The 16,984-nt window shown below is 31.4% G+C and overlaps 1 protein-coding gene and 1 long non-coding RNA gene across 2 annotated transcripts; both read left to right on the top strand.

The window, feature by feature from the left end:
• The first annotated feature begins 9,657 nt into the window (after window positions 1-9,657).
• Window positions 9,658-10,870, top strand: LOC107608202 (uncharacterized). Its single transcript, XR_015892117.1, has 2 exons — window positions 9,658-9,791; window positions 10,646-10,870. It is a non-coding gene; the product is annotated as an uncharacterized LOC107608202 (long non-coding RNA).
• A 2,742-nt stretch (window positions 10,871-13,612) lies between these two features.
• SBPASE (sedoheptulose-bisphosphatase) lies at window positions 13,613-16,621 on the top strand. Its single transcript, XM_016311234.3, has 8 exons — window positions 13,613-13,916; window positions 14,055-14,174; window positions 14,444-14,629; window positions 14,720-14,801; window positions 14,902-15,123; window positions 15,267-15,367; window positions 15,484-15,555; window positions 16,152-16,621. The coding sequence occupies exons 1-8, from the start codon at window positions 13,812-13,814 to the stop codon at window positions 16,431-16,433; spliced, it is 1,170 nt and encodes a 389-aa protein (XP_016166720.1). The 5' UTR covers window positions 13,613-13,811; the 3' UTR covers window positions 16,434-16,621.
• The last annotated feature ends 363 nt before the right edge of the window (window positions 16,622-16,984 follow it).

The following is a 16,984-nucleotide window of genomic DNA, read 5'->3' as shown; positions in this document are numbered from 1 at the left end:
GAAATTTTTATTTGGACAGTTGGATATTACATTCTTTAACAAATTTTAATTATAAAACTAGTAGTTTACAAATTTTTATTTAGTTAGATAAATTCTTATATCAAATTGTTTAACTATATGAATAGATGTATCTAAGAAATTTTAAAAATTTTTATAGATTGTTATATTTTTATTAAATAATGATGATTTATCTAATTTTATATCACAATTTGATGTAAAAATTATTTTATTTAACAAAATAAAAAGTTAGAGATTAATTTGGTAATTAAAAATTTTTAAGAATTAAATGTATATATTTTGAATATTAATCTATATCGTTTATCTAGATCGATCAATTTTTCTCTCAATTGATTTTGAAAAGTGTGATTTTATTATACAATAAGATTTTTCTCACATTTTTATCTTAATCGATTTTACTTAAGTCTTGTATGTTGGGTTTTTGGGCTCCCTTCTTATGTGGAGAAAAAGTCCAAATGTTAGTATCCAAACCCATGAATAATTGAAGTAACTGAGGTGAGTTAGGGTTGAGTGAGAGGGGTCATTTTGAAAGGAGAATACCAAACACTAGAGAGAAAGGAAGAGAGAAAGTTATTTTCACACATACACAAAGCTATCTCTATAAATTGGTCACTACAGATTCGTTAACCATTGGATCGAGCTCAAATTTGGACAGTGTATTCTAAACATCTGGATCTTTGATTCACCATTCAGATCTTCCATTCAATGTCTGTAGTTGGAGATATTGGCCACACACAGCAGCTCTATTTTTGTGGTATTTTCATCTTCTTGTTTTGAAAGCTTTGAAGCTTGAGTTATTTGACTTGTTGTATGCACGTTTTGTGCAGTAATTTGTGACTCTCTTGTACCCTATTTTTCATCATAGTGAAGCTATTTCCTGGTCTTGGTGACTCGTGATTTTTACTTCTCTCATTGAGGAAGTTTTCCATGTTAAAAATCTTGGTGTGTTAGCTTGTCTCTAATTTCTGGTTTATGTGATTTTTCCGCTGCTATTGGGTATTATTGTGCTGGTGTTAATACTTGTTGTGAATGGATATTGTTGTTCTTCTAATTCTTGCAAGTAGGAAATTGTGTGTTTTATTCCTATCAATTGGCATCAGAGCTCAGTTTTGGGTATTTAGTTATAACTTGCTTGAAAGATGGAGGCAAATAATTCTACTAGGATGATAAGTTTAAATGGCACTAATTACCATCTATGGAAGGGCAAAATGAAGGATTTGTTGTTTGTCAAAAATCTACATTTATCCGTATTCTCTACACAAAAACCAGAATCTAAAACGGATAAAGAATGGGAGTTTGAACACCAACAAGTTTGTGGTTTTATTAGGCAATGGATGGATGATAATGTTTACAATCACATTGCTAACGAGACTCATGCTAGGGCTTTGTGGAATCAAATTGAATCCTTGTATGCTTCCAAGTCTGGCAATAATAAATTGTACTTGTTGAATATGCTGATGAATTTGAGATACAAGGAGGGGTCACAAGTATTAGATCACTTGAATGAATTTCAAGGAATTCTGGATCAGTTGTCAAGCATGGGAATCAAGTTTGAAGATGAGGTTCAAGGATTGTGGTTGCTAAATACTCTACCAGATTCTTGGGAGACATTTTGTATCTCTCTTACTAATTTTGCTCCGAATGGTAAAGTGAGCATGCAACTTTTTAAATGTGGCATTTTAAATGAAGAGATGGGAAGGAAGACGCGGAATTCTTCGTTACACTCTGAAATGTTAGTCACTGAAATCAGGGAAGAAATCAGAATAGAATTCAAAAGAGTAGAGGTAAAAGCAGGAACAAATCCAAGGAAAGATACAAGAATGTTGAGTGTCACTACTGTCACAAAATAGGTCACGTTAAAAAATATTCTATCTTTGGAAAAAGGAAAACAATGGTAAGCAAGAAAAGAAGGAAGATAGTGGTAATGATCGTGTATCTTCTATTTCAGATGATCTTCGTACTGTTGATATTGCTGATTATGAGTACAAGGTCAATCTTGTTTCTGATGATGAGTTCAACTAGGTAATTGATAGTGGCGCCTCAATATATGTTACACCGAAGAAGGAGTTCTTCACTTCTTATACTCCAGGTAATTTTGGAGTGCTTAAGATGGGTAATGATGGCTTGGCCAAGGTTATAGGTGTAGGAGATGTTTGTCTTAAGACTAATATGGGAATGAAACTGCTACTCAAATATGTTAGACACGCTCCAGATGTTCGCTTGAATTTGGTTTCAGTTAAAAGGCTTGATAATGAAGGCTTTGTAAACACTTTCGGCTTTGGACAATGGAAGCTTACTAAAGGCAACTTAGTGGTGGCTCGAGAAAAAGGTACTTCAAGTTTATATGTGATGCATGCCATGATTGCAAAAGGTAGTGTGAATGTGATTGAAAGTAAAGAAGTTTGTAGCTTGTGGCACAGACGACTTGGTCATATTAGTGAAAAAGGACTTAATTATTTGGCTCGAAAGGATGATCTTTCCGGTTTGAAGAATGCAGAGTTAGAGAAATGTTCTCATTACATGGCTGGCAAACAAAGAAGATTATCCTTCAAGAAGCACCAACCTTCAAGAAAATCAGATTTCTTGGAATTGGTGCACTTCGATATTTGTGGTCCTTTGAAGGTACGGTCTTTTAGTGGAGCTATTTACTTTATTACTTTTATTGATGATCATTCAAGAAAACTTTGGACTTATGCTTTGAAAACAAAGAACCAAGCTTTGGAAAATTTCAAACAATTCCAAGCTTTGGTTGAGAGGCAAACAGGTAAAAAGCTTAAATGTATTTGCACTGATAATGGTGGTGAGTATTGTGGACCATTTGATGAGTATTGCAAGCAGCAAGGCATTAGACATGAAAAGACACCTCCTAAAACACCTCAGTTGAATGGTTTGGCAGAAAGAATGAATAGAACATTGATTAAAAGAGTTAGGTGTATGCTTACTAAAGCTAAGCTACCTAAAGTCTTTTGGGGTGAAGCGCTACTTACAGCGGCTCATGTGATTAATATGAGTCCTACAATTGCTTTGGACAATGATGTTCTGGATCATGTTTGGTCGGGCAAAGATGTCTCGTATGGTCACTTGAGAGTCTTTGGATGCAAAGTATTTGTTCATGTTCCAAAGGATGAGAGGTCCAAGTTGGATGTGAAAACAAGACAGTGTATTTTTATTGGGTATGGTCAAGATAAGTTTGGTTACATGCTTTATTATCCAGTTGAAAAGAAGCTTGTAAGAAGCCATGATGTAGAGTTTGTTGAAGACCAGACCATTGAAGACATTGATAAGGCAGAGAAGAGTTAATCACAAGAGAGCAGTGACTTGACTTATGTAGATCCAGTTCAGCCGCCTCCTTCATCAGAACAAACAGAGAATCAAGATCAGGAGCATATGCAGCAGAATGAGCCTTTGGTTCCCGATGACCAGGAGATGGGAGTTCTAATTGATGCTCCAGTTGATGATGTGCTGATAATCAACCTGAGCTACCTGAAGATCCACTAGGTTTCCATCCTAGGAGGTCTACTAGAGAGCGACGACCTTCAACGAGGTATCCTTCTAATGAGTATGTGATATTTACTGATGGATATGTGACCTTGACTGATGGGGGAGAACCTGAATGCTATGCAGAAGCTATGGAAGGCGACGACAATAAGAAATGGTTTGATGCAATGCAAGATGAAATGAAATCCTTGCATGATAATCAAACATTTGAGCTTGTGAAGTTGTCAAAAGGGAAGAAAGCTTTGCAGAACAGGTGGGTTTATAGGTTGAAGCATGAAGAAAATTCTCAGTATCCAAGGTACAAGGCTAGATTGGTGGTCAAGGGCTACAGGCAGAAAAAGGGAGTTGACTATAATGAAATCTTTTCACCGGTTGTGAGAAGATCTTCTATTAGGACTATTTTGAGTTTGGCTGCAAGTCTTCATTTTGAGATAGAGCAAATGGATGTGAAAACTGCTTTCCTTCATGGCGATCTTAAGGATGAAATTTACATGGAACAACCTGAAGGTTTCATGGTAAAGGGCAAAGAGGATCATGTTTGCAAACTAAAGAAGAGCTTGTATGGCTTGAAGCAAGCTCCAAGACCATGGTACAAGAAGTTTGAGTCTGTTATGGCAGAACAAGGCTACAAGAAGACTACTTCTGATCATTGTGTATTTGTTAAACAGTTTGCTAATAATGATTTTATTATCCTTTTGATATATGTTGATGACATGCTTATTGTTGGTCAGAATGCTTCTAGGATTGATATGTTAAAGAAGCAACTTGCAATGTCATTTGCAATGAAGGACATTGGGCCGGCAAAAGAGATTCTTGGTATAAGAATCGAGCGTGATAGAAAGGAGAAAAAACTTTGGTTGTCACAGGAGAAATACATAGAGACAATGTTGCACAGGTTTCAAATGGAGAAAGCAAAGGCCGTCAGTACTCCTCTTGCTACACACTTCAAATTGAGTTGCAAGCAAAGTCCATCAAGTGATGAAGAGAAGAAAGACATGAAAAAAGTTCCATATGCATCAGTCGTGGGTAGTTTAACGTATGCTATGGTGTGCACAAGATCGGATATAGCTCATGCTGTTGGTTGTGCTAGCCGTTTTGTTTCAAACCCAGGAAGAGAGCATTGGAATGCTATAAAATGGATAATGAGATATCTTTGTGGTACTTCTAGCATGAAGTTGTGTTATGGAAGTGATAAACCTATTCTAGTTGGTTACACTGACTCAAACATGGCAGGAGATATTGATTCTAGAAGGTCCATTTCAGGCTTCTTGATCAACTTTGCGGGTGGAGCTGTGTCTTGACAATCTAGATTGCAAAAATGTGTTGCTTTGTCTACTACCGAGGCCGAGTTTATTGCCATTACCGAAGCGTGCAAGGAGATGCTTTGGATGAAGAAATTTTTGAAGGAACTCGGGTTTACTCAAGAGAGGTATGTATTGTTTTGTGATAGTCAAAGTTCTATACATCTTGGTAAAAATTTTACTTTTCATTCTCGATCCAACCATATTGATGTGAGGTATCATTGGATACGTGATGTTTTGGATGCTGAGTTGTTGGAACTTGAAAAGGTTCATACTGATGAGAATGATTCTGATATGATGACCAAGGCATTACCAAGATGGAAGTTTGAAGTTTGTTGCTTAATCGCCGGATTGGCGGTTACCTCCACATAGTCGTGAGGGGGAGATTTGTTGGGTTTTTGGGCTCCCTTCCTATGTGGAGAAAAAGCCCAAATGTTAGTATCCAAACTCATGAATAGTTGAAGTGGCTGAGGTGAGTTAGGGTTGAGTGAGAGAGGTCATTTTGAAAGGAGAACACCAAACACTAGAGAGAAAGGAAGAGAGAAAGTTATTTTCGCACATACACAAAGCTGTCTCTGTAAATTAGTTACTGCAGATTCGTTAACTGTTGGATCGAGCTCAAATTTGGACAGTATATTTTACACATCTAGTTACTTGATTTCACCGTTCGGATCTTCGATTCGATGTCATTAATTGGAGATATTGGCCACGCACAGAAGCTCTATTTTTGTGGTATTTTCATCTTCTTGTTCTTGTTTTGAAAGCTTTGAAACTTGGGTTGTTTGGCTTGTTGTATGCACATTTTGTGCAGTAATTTGTGACTCTCTTGTATCCTATTTTTCATCATAGTGAAGCTATTTTCTAGTCTTAGTGACTCGTGGTTTTTACTTCTCTCATTGAGGAAGTTTTTCACGTTAAAAATCTTGGTGTGTTAGCTTGTCTCTAATTTCTTGTTTATGTGATTTTTCCGCTGCTATTGGATATTATTGTGCTGGTGTTAATACTTGTTGTGAGTGGATATTGTTGCTCCTGTAATTCTTGCAAGTAAGAAATTATGTGTTTTATTCTTATCATTGTATGGTATAAAATTATATTTATGAGATCAATTTATTAAAAAAATTTGAAAAATTCAGATACATTTTCAAAACAAACAGTAAAAGATAGATATTTGTTGCTTAATTATTTAATTAATTTAATATTTAATTCGAGTAAAATTTCTTGAATGGTAGTAGATTATATGCTACATGTTTGAGCCAATCTAACAATTTTTGTTCATATCCTTTTAAGAATACAAACATTTCTCTAGCAGGTTTAAACATCATTAGTTGACAACATCGACTATGAAAATTGGGTTCACTAGTGATCATTTCCATCTTTTGAATCTCAGCCATTACTTTCCAATAGATGCACCGGGTACTAGAAATGTAGACACAATAGTTGAGCGTGATTCAGATAGAGAGGCAATTCTAGTTATTGCATCTGCAATTTGCTTTGAGGCAGAGACTTTAAAATTTTTTTTTCTTTTTTGTTATTTCACAAACCACATCTCTCTTTCTTTTTCCAGTACTCTTTTGACTATTATTTTCTTGAGAAGAGCTAAGATTTATGTGTTGAAATTCAGAACTAACTCCCACATTAGCACCTATACCTTCCTTACTATCTCCATAACTTTCTTCTATGTCAACATGACCTTCCTCAAAGTAGGGAGCCCAAGCAAATTTGCCATCGGCCATAACATCTTTAAATAATATAGTTAACTCATCCTTAAAAGGAAGCCCTTTATTTCTGAATTTTCCATATAAGGAATTTTTCTACATGTGTACAATTAATCAACACATGACTTATTACCAAAATTAAAAATTAAAATTTTTACTTTAATAACAAGTTACTACGTACCAATTGTTTTCTCTCCCACCATTCATTTGGTGCATGAACAGTATGTTTAGTATAATCTCATCCTAAACCCGTTTTTTTGCCAAAAAGCTTGTACCATGCTGAACCATTTCTTCTTAAAATTGTCTCCCTTATTTTTTAATTGAATCTTATCATATTGCTTTTCAGTTTTTTTATTAAATTGAGACAAAACATCATTCCAACCTTTTTTTTGTAAGAGTGGTTCCATTATGTTGCTATTTAGCAACTTGATCTAAATATGCTTGGATAAATTGTTTAGTAGTCTCCATGTCTCATGCTGCTTTTGTCTTTAGAGATTCATCGTTACTCATTATTCTATTAAAAAAAATATAAATTTTAGATATATATATATATATATATATATATATATATATATATATAAAAGAATATTTAATTAAATATGTTACCTTTTTATATTGTACTCTCAATAATTTTATTTTAATAAGACTTTTTTGACATCCAACATTCATAGTTTTATTAATATTTATGAATAATTTTTTATTTAGTTTATCTTTTTTAATGGAATCAATTAATCTATATTTTAAAAAAACGATAAAAAATTTATAAAACAAACAATATATATCATATGAATAAAAGAAATATAATAAAAGATAAAAAAAATCATATAAACTATATCAAATAAGAAAAATAAAATAAACTTCGTATAAGATATAAATACAGTGCGTAAAAGGGAAAAAATAGAATTCATATGAACAAGAAATAATAAGAATACGATAAAAAAATTAATAACATACCTGAGAGATTAGAACACTGAAAAAAATAATATAAAAAAGGTCAATAATAAAAATAAGTCAAAATAAAAAGGAATAAAATCAAATAAAAATAAAAAAAGACACCTTACATATTAAACATAAAGAAGCAGTAAATGATAAAAAAAATTCATATGAACTAAAAAACAATAAGAAATAAAAATATAAAAGACAGTACTATACATTTTATAATGTCAAACAAAAAGAAAATATTTTATAATTTATTTTAGTGTCGTTAGTACTCTTTAATTTAGTATCATTTTGGACTATAAATTTTTATTATTTATGACTCTATTGTTATTTATAATTTGTATATAATAAAAACAAAAATAAAGTACAGTAAGAAGTACAATAAAAATAAAAAACAAAAACAAAAAAAAATCATACAAACATAGTATATAATAATTACAACCAACAATATATATCATATGAACAAAAAAATTATAATAAAGTAAATAAAATTCATATGAATAAAATCAAATAAAAAAATAAAAAATATTATATACAACATAAATATAGTACAATGAAAGATAAAAAAAATAATTTATATAAACAAAAATAATAAAAATATCATAAAAATTAATAAAAATAAAATTTATATCAATAATAGTTGTCATTTAAATAAAAAATACAATAAAAATATAATAATAAAAAATTAAAAAAATAATATCAGAACACTAAAAAAATACAAAAAAAATAAAAATCAAAATATGAAAAAAAGAACTAAAAATAATAAAAGAAAAATTAAAATTTTTACCTTGGCAGTGATAGAAACAAATCTGAAAGAATGTGATGAAAAATAAAAATCTGTAACGAAGAGCATAGAGAATTACTGAATTATGTGGTTATGTGCATCTTTTTATAGAAGAAATGAATGGTACAGTTAGTAGATATATAATAAATTTCTTACCTAATTTCTCCAACGGTAATTAATTTTTCCAACGCTGAACGCAGAAGCTAAAAATTTTAGTTTCACGTGATGTTCAAAGGTAAAAATACTTTTAGATTAGGAGTTCCAAAAAATTACCAAATGTAACAATTCAAGACGCTCAAACAAACTTTCTTATTGCTTTCCTTCTAAGATTTGGCCTTTTATATTAGTTAGTTAGGTTTTTTTTTAAATAAATGAAAAACCAACCAAAACTAAATGGGTTCTATCATGTTGGGATATATATATTAAAAAGTTATTAACTTTATTATTTTTAATTATTAATTAGTTATTAATATATAAAAATATAAACTAAAATAATAAAATATATTATTAAATTATTAAACTAAAAAATTAATAATAATTAAAAATAAAAATAATAAATAATAAATTTTAATAACCTCTAATATTTTTTTTATATAAATAAAGCTGAATTTGAACATGCAATGAAGTCAACTCTATAAAATGGCTTTATTATATAAAAATGATCAAATAAAGAAAACTGTTGTATTGACAATTGAAATAAACCACGGCATTTGTTCAATCGAAAAACTTCTGACTGTCTCAGCCTCAACACCCAACCTTCACTTTAATTAACGCGGTTCCTCTCTTAATTAATTAATTATCGCATCAATTAATGAATATTAAATAAGGTAAATTATGACTGTTTTTGGCCGATTTTTTTTGTTACCAAACATTTTCGTTCTTTATTACATGCATGTCTTATACTCACAGTGACTACAATAGAGATTTATTATTATTCTACTGCCACTTTATTATTGCCAGAATGAAAAAATAACCAATGTCAAATATAGAAGCTCATGTTTCAACAAATAGAATCGCATTTAACATAATTTAAGTTATTTATTTATAATAAAAATATTATATATAAACTAAAATTAATTACAGTATTTATATATAAATATATATATAATTTAATTTATTTATAATATATTATATTATAATATATATTTTATACTAATAACTAATTTTAATAGTTAATTTCAATTTACATCTAATATGGTTATATTTATAAAAATAGTCGGATCGGATGTGATATTTTAATTAACTGGATAGTCTACTATCTAAATGTATATTTTACATACTAATCAAAATAATAGCCAAGTTGAATTTGAGGACCACGATGCAAGTAGTATATATCAAAAAGCATAGGGGCGACTCACCTAACACCATTGAATCTCATATTAAACTTCCAAATATACTATATAACGAAAAGAACACGCTAAAAAAGTAGTACAATCATTATATGCAAGTTCTTCTACCTTTAGGCACAATGAGACTCGCTCTGTTTCTTCAATGTCTCTGCCTAGCGCTGCTTCTGATTCATCCCTCCGTTTTAGGGTAACCTTATTACTATGCTTATATATGGCTAAGTTGAATTTAATTTGCATCTGTATATATGATCACTTGCATAATATATATACTTGTTTGATATATTGCTGTTCAGAATTGTGTTTATTATTTATTTATGTTATCAAAGTGTTCATTAATGTTATATATATTTGAGTAATTATTCGATTCAGTCACAAAAATTTTTAAAATTTGATATTTTAGTCTCACAAGTTTTAAAATACACTAAATAATCTTCGAAAATTACTTCTAACAATTTAATTCTTAACCAATTTTTACTGTTTGTCAATAATTTTGTCTGCTGATGTAGAACCTTAAACTTACACACATGACCATACTTGATTTGGTGATAATTACATATAATCTACAAAGACACTTCAGATGTTGTCCCTGGCTTAACCCTTTGTTATCGGCAACATCGTAATTGGCCTTCTCTTTGCAACGGCTAGAACAAGCTAAACGTTATCCACTGCTGGCCATTAAAACAACGGCAGCTATAGGAGATGAAATAGGGTTTTTCATTCTCCGTCGCAACATGCTTAAAGAGGAGAGTGGAGATTGGGTTTAAAATAATGCCGTTTTCTTAAATAAGTTCAGGGACTAAATTGTCCATCTCGTACACGTAGATACTTAAAAGTCATGTGTATGTACGTTAACATTTTACATCAGCAGTCAATGTTATTGACAAATAACAAAAATTGATCGGGACTAAATTGTTTAATGAAAATAAATTTTAGAGACTATTTTATATATTTTAAATTTTAGGAGATTAAAATATCTAATTTTAAAAGTTTTAAATACTGATTTCGATAATTATTCTATATTTTTTTTTCCTTGTGCTTTAGGCGTTTGGATCACCGCCGAGGCCGTTACAGTGATAGCCCAATAAAGCCACCACCAAGACCACCCAAGGCTCCTAGCCACCACCCATGAATCATAAAAAAAGATTGAGTTGTGTCGAATGTATATAACTCACTATATTTTGTAGGTCAAATTTATTAATTTCTGTTATACTATTGAACTAGTTAAACACATAAATTAACTGAATCTCATACCTCATACCTCATCCAGTAAAACGACATGAATCAATTTGATATAAAAAAAAAAATATGAGTATGATTATATGTTATTAGTGTAGAGACCGAACATATAGAGCATATATAAAGTGCAGAACTAGCGTTAAGTAAATCAATTATTTCCTAAATCAATCAGTTGTTTCCTTTTATATTCAGTCTGTTAAAGTTAGTTGTAGTAGAATTGCCTCTTTAGGTTAGCCTCAGTCTCTGTATATAGTACAGAGTCATAACAGTGTATTACCCATCAATTTATAATACAATACATGCATGTTCAGTTACTTCTCTTCCAAGACTTTCCTCTTCAATCTTGAATTTTTTGATATATTGTATGAAAAAATTTAAAGAATTTCGTTAGGGAGACAATAAAGAATCTAAACAATGTGAACAATAGATTTTGAATTTGACTCAATATAAGAAAAAAAAAAATCTCCAAATTATCTAAGCCAAAAAATCCAAACAATTATTTCAAAAAAGCTATTTCAATCTTAATTTACCAAAATATTTTACCCAAACGCCCCTCCAAACCATCTGCCACCCCAATTCTTATCAATCATCCACCTCTCTAGCATTAGAAACTCTCTCACCGGTCATCATCGTCCACCTCTAGTGAAACTAATCATTCACTTAAAGATAAAAATAATAATTTGTATATCTTGAACATCCAGCATATTTTAATTATATAACTAAACTCAATTCAATCAAAAGTTCACATTATTCACAATTATTATTATTTCTCTATACTTTTTCATAAAGAATAAATTCAAAAAAGGGACATACAATAGAAGCTAAACATATGCCACTAAAACTTTACTGCCAAATTCACATGTTCTATAAGGACTAACATGTCCTTTTAAAAAATTCAAACTTAAAAGTTTTTAAATACTTAAAAATAGGAGTATTTAAAGGCACAAAATAAATCTAAGTAACGTGTGATGCAAAGTCATTCAACCACAATTTGGAGTTAGTTATTATTAATTGAAAAGCTTCCCTAGGCAGCTTTACCATCAACAACATGCATTCAACAAATTAGACGTCGCGCAAATGGCATGAACATCCATTGATGCCATGATTGAGGACCCACTTGAAAACCAGTGAAGAAGGTAACAAATGCCGGATAGTAACAATAACCAAATAGGACATGTATTCAACTGCAGTATGCTTTTAGTTTGGAAACATTTTCAGACAAGTGAAATTATAGTCACTGGTCAAAATAAACACAATTTGTCAATTTCTTTCTTTACTTATTCCCATGGATGATACTAATTTTTAATCCGAAAACATGTTCTTAAAATTAAGACTTTCAGTGCTGCTGCATCATAAGTTTCAAAGTCCTTGTAAGAAATTTAGTTATTGCAATCCACGTAAACTAACTTTAGCAGAGAGGAGAGAAAGTGAGGTGACTCTATCAGATAACTAACTTTAGCAACAGTAAACTAATTCTACAAGCTAACTAACTTACAACAAACCATCACTGCATGCAAGTTGTGATCAGTAACTAACTAAGACCACGTGTTAATAACTTAGCCCTTCACGAAGCTGTGAGGTCAGGTGATAGTAACAATATCCAAATCATAATGTCTTGGCCCCAAAAAAAAATGATTAGTCACTGAATCCACATGACATGATACTATACATCCTTTTGAGAGGGTAAAATTTTGTGGCTGCAGCAACCAGAAGCCTCCAATCTTTAACCAATGATGAAATATTATTGATTTCTTCTGATTGAACTAATTTAAGCATTTTAGGCCTTTTGTCTCCTGATCTTTCTCTCGAGTACTGGTAAGACTTCGAAGAAGAACTAAGTGAGAGAATATAAGATGAGAAGACACCGACATATGACTAATTTCATATCCTCTTACACTTGCAACTTTAACAATATGAGAACTTCTGATGGTGCAAACAACAGAAAAATCCAGGAGAATTTTGTCAGAGTGAGTGTTAGAATGTCCCAAGCATTTTTTATTAACTGGTTACTACATAATAAATTCTCTAAACATGAAGCTTGTGAAGCATAGCAACAAATTTAATCACAATCATTCACCTCAAGCAAAGCAGCAAATAAGTTATGACTCTGCAAATAATTGTTACTAAAAACTTGAGTCCGTATGGACGTATGGTTGAACTAATCATTGCTGAAAACAGGATATTTGCTAAGAAAATAGAGAGAACATTTATATTCCAAGATATTATTGTACATAAATTCGCCAGCTTACACAATATGAACATGCACAATAAAGTATTAATATAAATTGATTGATATTTCCAAATAGGATATAAACTCAACCAGAACTATAAGTATTATAGTTAGTTGTTGTTCAGATTAACAGGGTATCGATTGAGATAATTTTTTCTTAAATATAATTGATGTATAAACAGTTAGATTTAATCATACATTGACATAATGTAAAAAATGTTTGACTTTTAGAATACATCCTTAAAAGTTACATTTATTGTAATATATAATCTGTTGATAATGTAAAATTTATTTACAATTTTACATAATAATAATCAAATCATAGTCTACAAGTTTCTTAAAATATGTGCATCTGAACTCTTATTTAATGTGCACATATTTTAAGAAACTTTTCCTAAAGTATAAACTAGCAACAAATGAACAAATGTAACCGCAGCATGTCACAAAATAACAAAGAATGGGGCTACCACACCCCACCATATCTCTTACTACATAAGACCATACCACAACCACATAAATAAATACTTGTTGAGATGCTAAATACATTTTATTTTATTCCCTCAAAACCAGTATCTTTCATCAGCCTATCTATCTACTCAGCACATGCCACGTGGCACTTCATGCATAGTTCAACCACATATAACCTTATATCTCTACACTGATTTCTATCCCCTCTTTTAAGTTTTGAACACAACAAAGCACAAAGCTTTTTTGTGTTAATACTTGCACATTTTTGCAGCCATGGAAACTGGCATAGCATGCTATACTACCCGTGGTGCTTTCTTGCCTACTGGTATTCCTTTCAAGCACTCTCCTCCTTCTATATCTCCATCTTTTGGCTTCAAGGTAATTAATATAAGCACTACAATCATAACATAGAGTTCATATATATGAAAATGATTCAATACTTGCACTATATATATGTGTGACTTGTGAATTGAATGACAGAGAATGAATGTTTCAACTTGTGTGTAATATTTACAGAGCCTGAAATCAAGCTCTTTATTTGGAGAATCACTAAGAGTGTCATCCAAATCAACACATAAGGTTTCAAAGGCAAAGGGCGTTTCACACATAACAAGATGTGAAATTGGTGACAGTCTGGTGAGTTTCTTATACATACCGAAAGTTTCCGTTAAATAACTGTCTCACCATAAATATCAGAAGATATAAATCTATTTAACGAATTTAATTTTGATGAACTGTGGGCGTAAAGCAGTTTTACACAAACAGATACAACTGGACGACTATGTAGATTGAAATTAAACTCTAAAAAATGAAACAAATATAGAAACAGACACAACTTTTCTATCTTGTCTTTGTCCAATGCAATCTGAAACAAACTAATTTTGGTATATATTTGTGAATCGTAGGAAGAATTCCTTACCAAGGCAACACCAGATAAGGGGTTGATTAGGTTGTTGATGTCCATGGGAGAAGCACTAAGAACAATTTCTTTCAAAGTGAAGACAGCATCTTGTGGTGGAACACAATGTGTCAATTCCTTTGGGGATGAACAGCTTGCTGTTGATTTGCTAGCTAACAAGCTTCTCTTTGAGGTTCTTTCAATATCAATTAAGAATTCAATTGCTGTATACATTGATAATGTAAAAGAATTCTAAACAAATTCTATCTTATTTGTTGCATAGGCTTTGGAATACTCTCATGTATGCAAGTATGCATGTTCCGAGGAAAATCCAGAGCTCCTCGACATGGGAGGTCCAGTGGAAGGTCTCTAATGACAATGCAATTCAATTCTTGGAATGATGTCATTTGTTTTTTTCTGTGATTATGATGCATTTGTGTGTGAATTTTGCAACTTAAACAACAGGTGGATTTAGTGTTGCATTTGACCCCCTTGATGGATCCAGCATAGTGGACACAAATTTCACAGTTGGAACAATCTTTGGCGTGTGGCCAGGCGATAAGTTGACCGGAGTCAGCGGTAGAGATCAAGTCGCCGCCGCCATGGGTGTTATGGGTCCTAGAACCACCTATGTCATTGCTGTTAAAGGCTTTCCCGGAACTCATGAATTTCTTCTTCTTGACGAAGGTTGAAACAAAATAAAACTTAATAATATTTTAAAAACTTTTGATTAACTTTAGACCCTTTTATCTTTTATAGTTTTTTGGCAAATGTGCAAAGGTTCATGATATATTGATATGACAAAGTTATATATCTTGTTCATATTTTAGGAAAATGGCAGCATGTCAAAGAGACTACAGAAATTGGTGAAGGAAAATTATTCTCCCCGGGAAATTTGAGAGCCACAGCTGACAACCCCAATTATGACAAGGTCTAACACTGTTAACCAAAGTCTTATAGCAGAAAAATATTGAGGATTTACCTCTACTATGATGATGACATTTATATGAATGAATACTTATTCCATCTTTCTGTTTTGTTCATCAGTTGATCAACTACTATGTCACTGAAAAGTACACTTTGAGATACACAGGAGGAATGGTGCCAGATGTCAACCAGGTTATTTATTTATTTACTTTTTCTAACACAATCATGCATGCCTTATTTTTGAGAAACTACTATCTATTGATACAGTGACATTTTAACATATCTTTTAATAAGGATTATACTATTTTTTCCCCCCTTGAAATGGCACTCTGTTAACTAATATGCAGTTCTTGTGTAACCCACTTAAGTGTTCCATGAGCATGGAATATATTCATATATAAGTGACAAACCTATTTGGTAGTTGAGACAAGTACATAGACAACAAAGATCCTTTATTCCATGTCCAATAAGAAAGGCGAAGACTCATATGCGGATATTTTTATATGAAGTTGATAGTTGAGAATTGTCAAATGATTTGATATATTTGACTAAATTTTCATCTAACAATTTTTAACTATTAGTTTCACGTAAAAACAACTAAACATGAATTTTCACACTTAAAAAGATGGGGACAATGAAGACAGAACCATGAGACAAATTTTAAACTTTTGTCTCTTGTTGACATCTTTGGCTTCCTTTTTTATTTGAGACACATGTTTGAAGCTCATTTTCATGCTAACAGAGGAAATCTCCAAGCATTCAAAGTGTCTATTTCTTTTGTATTGCAGATTATTGTAAAAGAGAAGGGCATATTCACAAACGTGGCATCCCCATCAGCAAAAGCCAAGTTGAGGCTTTTGTTTGAGGTGGCTCCTTTGGGGTTGTTGATTGAGAATGCTGGTGGTTACAGCACTGATGGTCAACAATCTGTGCTAGACAAAGTTATAACCAATGTTGATGACAGAACTCAAGTTGCTTATGGATCAAAGAATGAGATCATTAGGGTTGAAGAAACCCTTTATGGTTCATCTAGGCTCAAGGGTGGTGTACCTGTTGGAGCAGCTGCTTGATTAAGATTCTTCTTGCCATCCAATTTTCAATCTCAATTTTTATTTTTGCTCTTTTTTATATAGATAAAATATGTAATATGTACAACTTAGTCATAGATATATTATGTTTATGACTATGATGACAAACTTGAATTTGTGCTGGTATGACTAGTACATATAGCCATGAATCCCATTGTGCATTAAGCCAATCACTTCATCCGTTCTTAATTTCTTATTACAACCATAAGTTTACGGCAATACTAGAGGGAGAATAATTCAGAGTTATTTTATTTAATTTAATATTTATAATTTTATGTATCTAATATTTAAAATATATTTAATTTAATGAATTTGAGACATCATTATTTTATATTTATTATTTAATTTAATCATTACTATATGTTTTATTTAATTTTATATTGATGAAAGGATTAAAATGAGTCTAATTAATTAATTTGAAATATCATTTTGATCTACTGTATTGATACTTAATAGTATATGTAAATACTGAGCTAATGACAATTGAATTAAGAACGAAGGCAAATTCACAAAAGTAAATTTTAAGAACCTTA

This window comes from Arachis ipaensis, chromosome B7 (assembly GCF_059453495.1).
Source record: "Arachis ipaensis isolate K30076 ecotype BB chromosome B7, ASM5945349v1, whole genome shotgun sequence".
NCBI lineage: Eukaryota > Viridiplantae > Streptophyta > Magnoliopsida > Fabales > Fabaceae > Arachis > Arachis ipaensis.
Note: the sequence above shows the minus strand (reverse complement) of the source record. Positions and strands in the feature narration are given on the sequence as shown.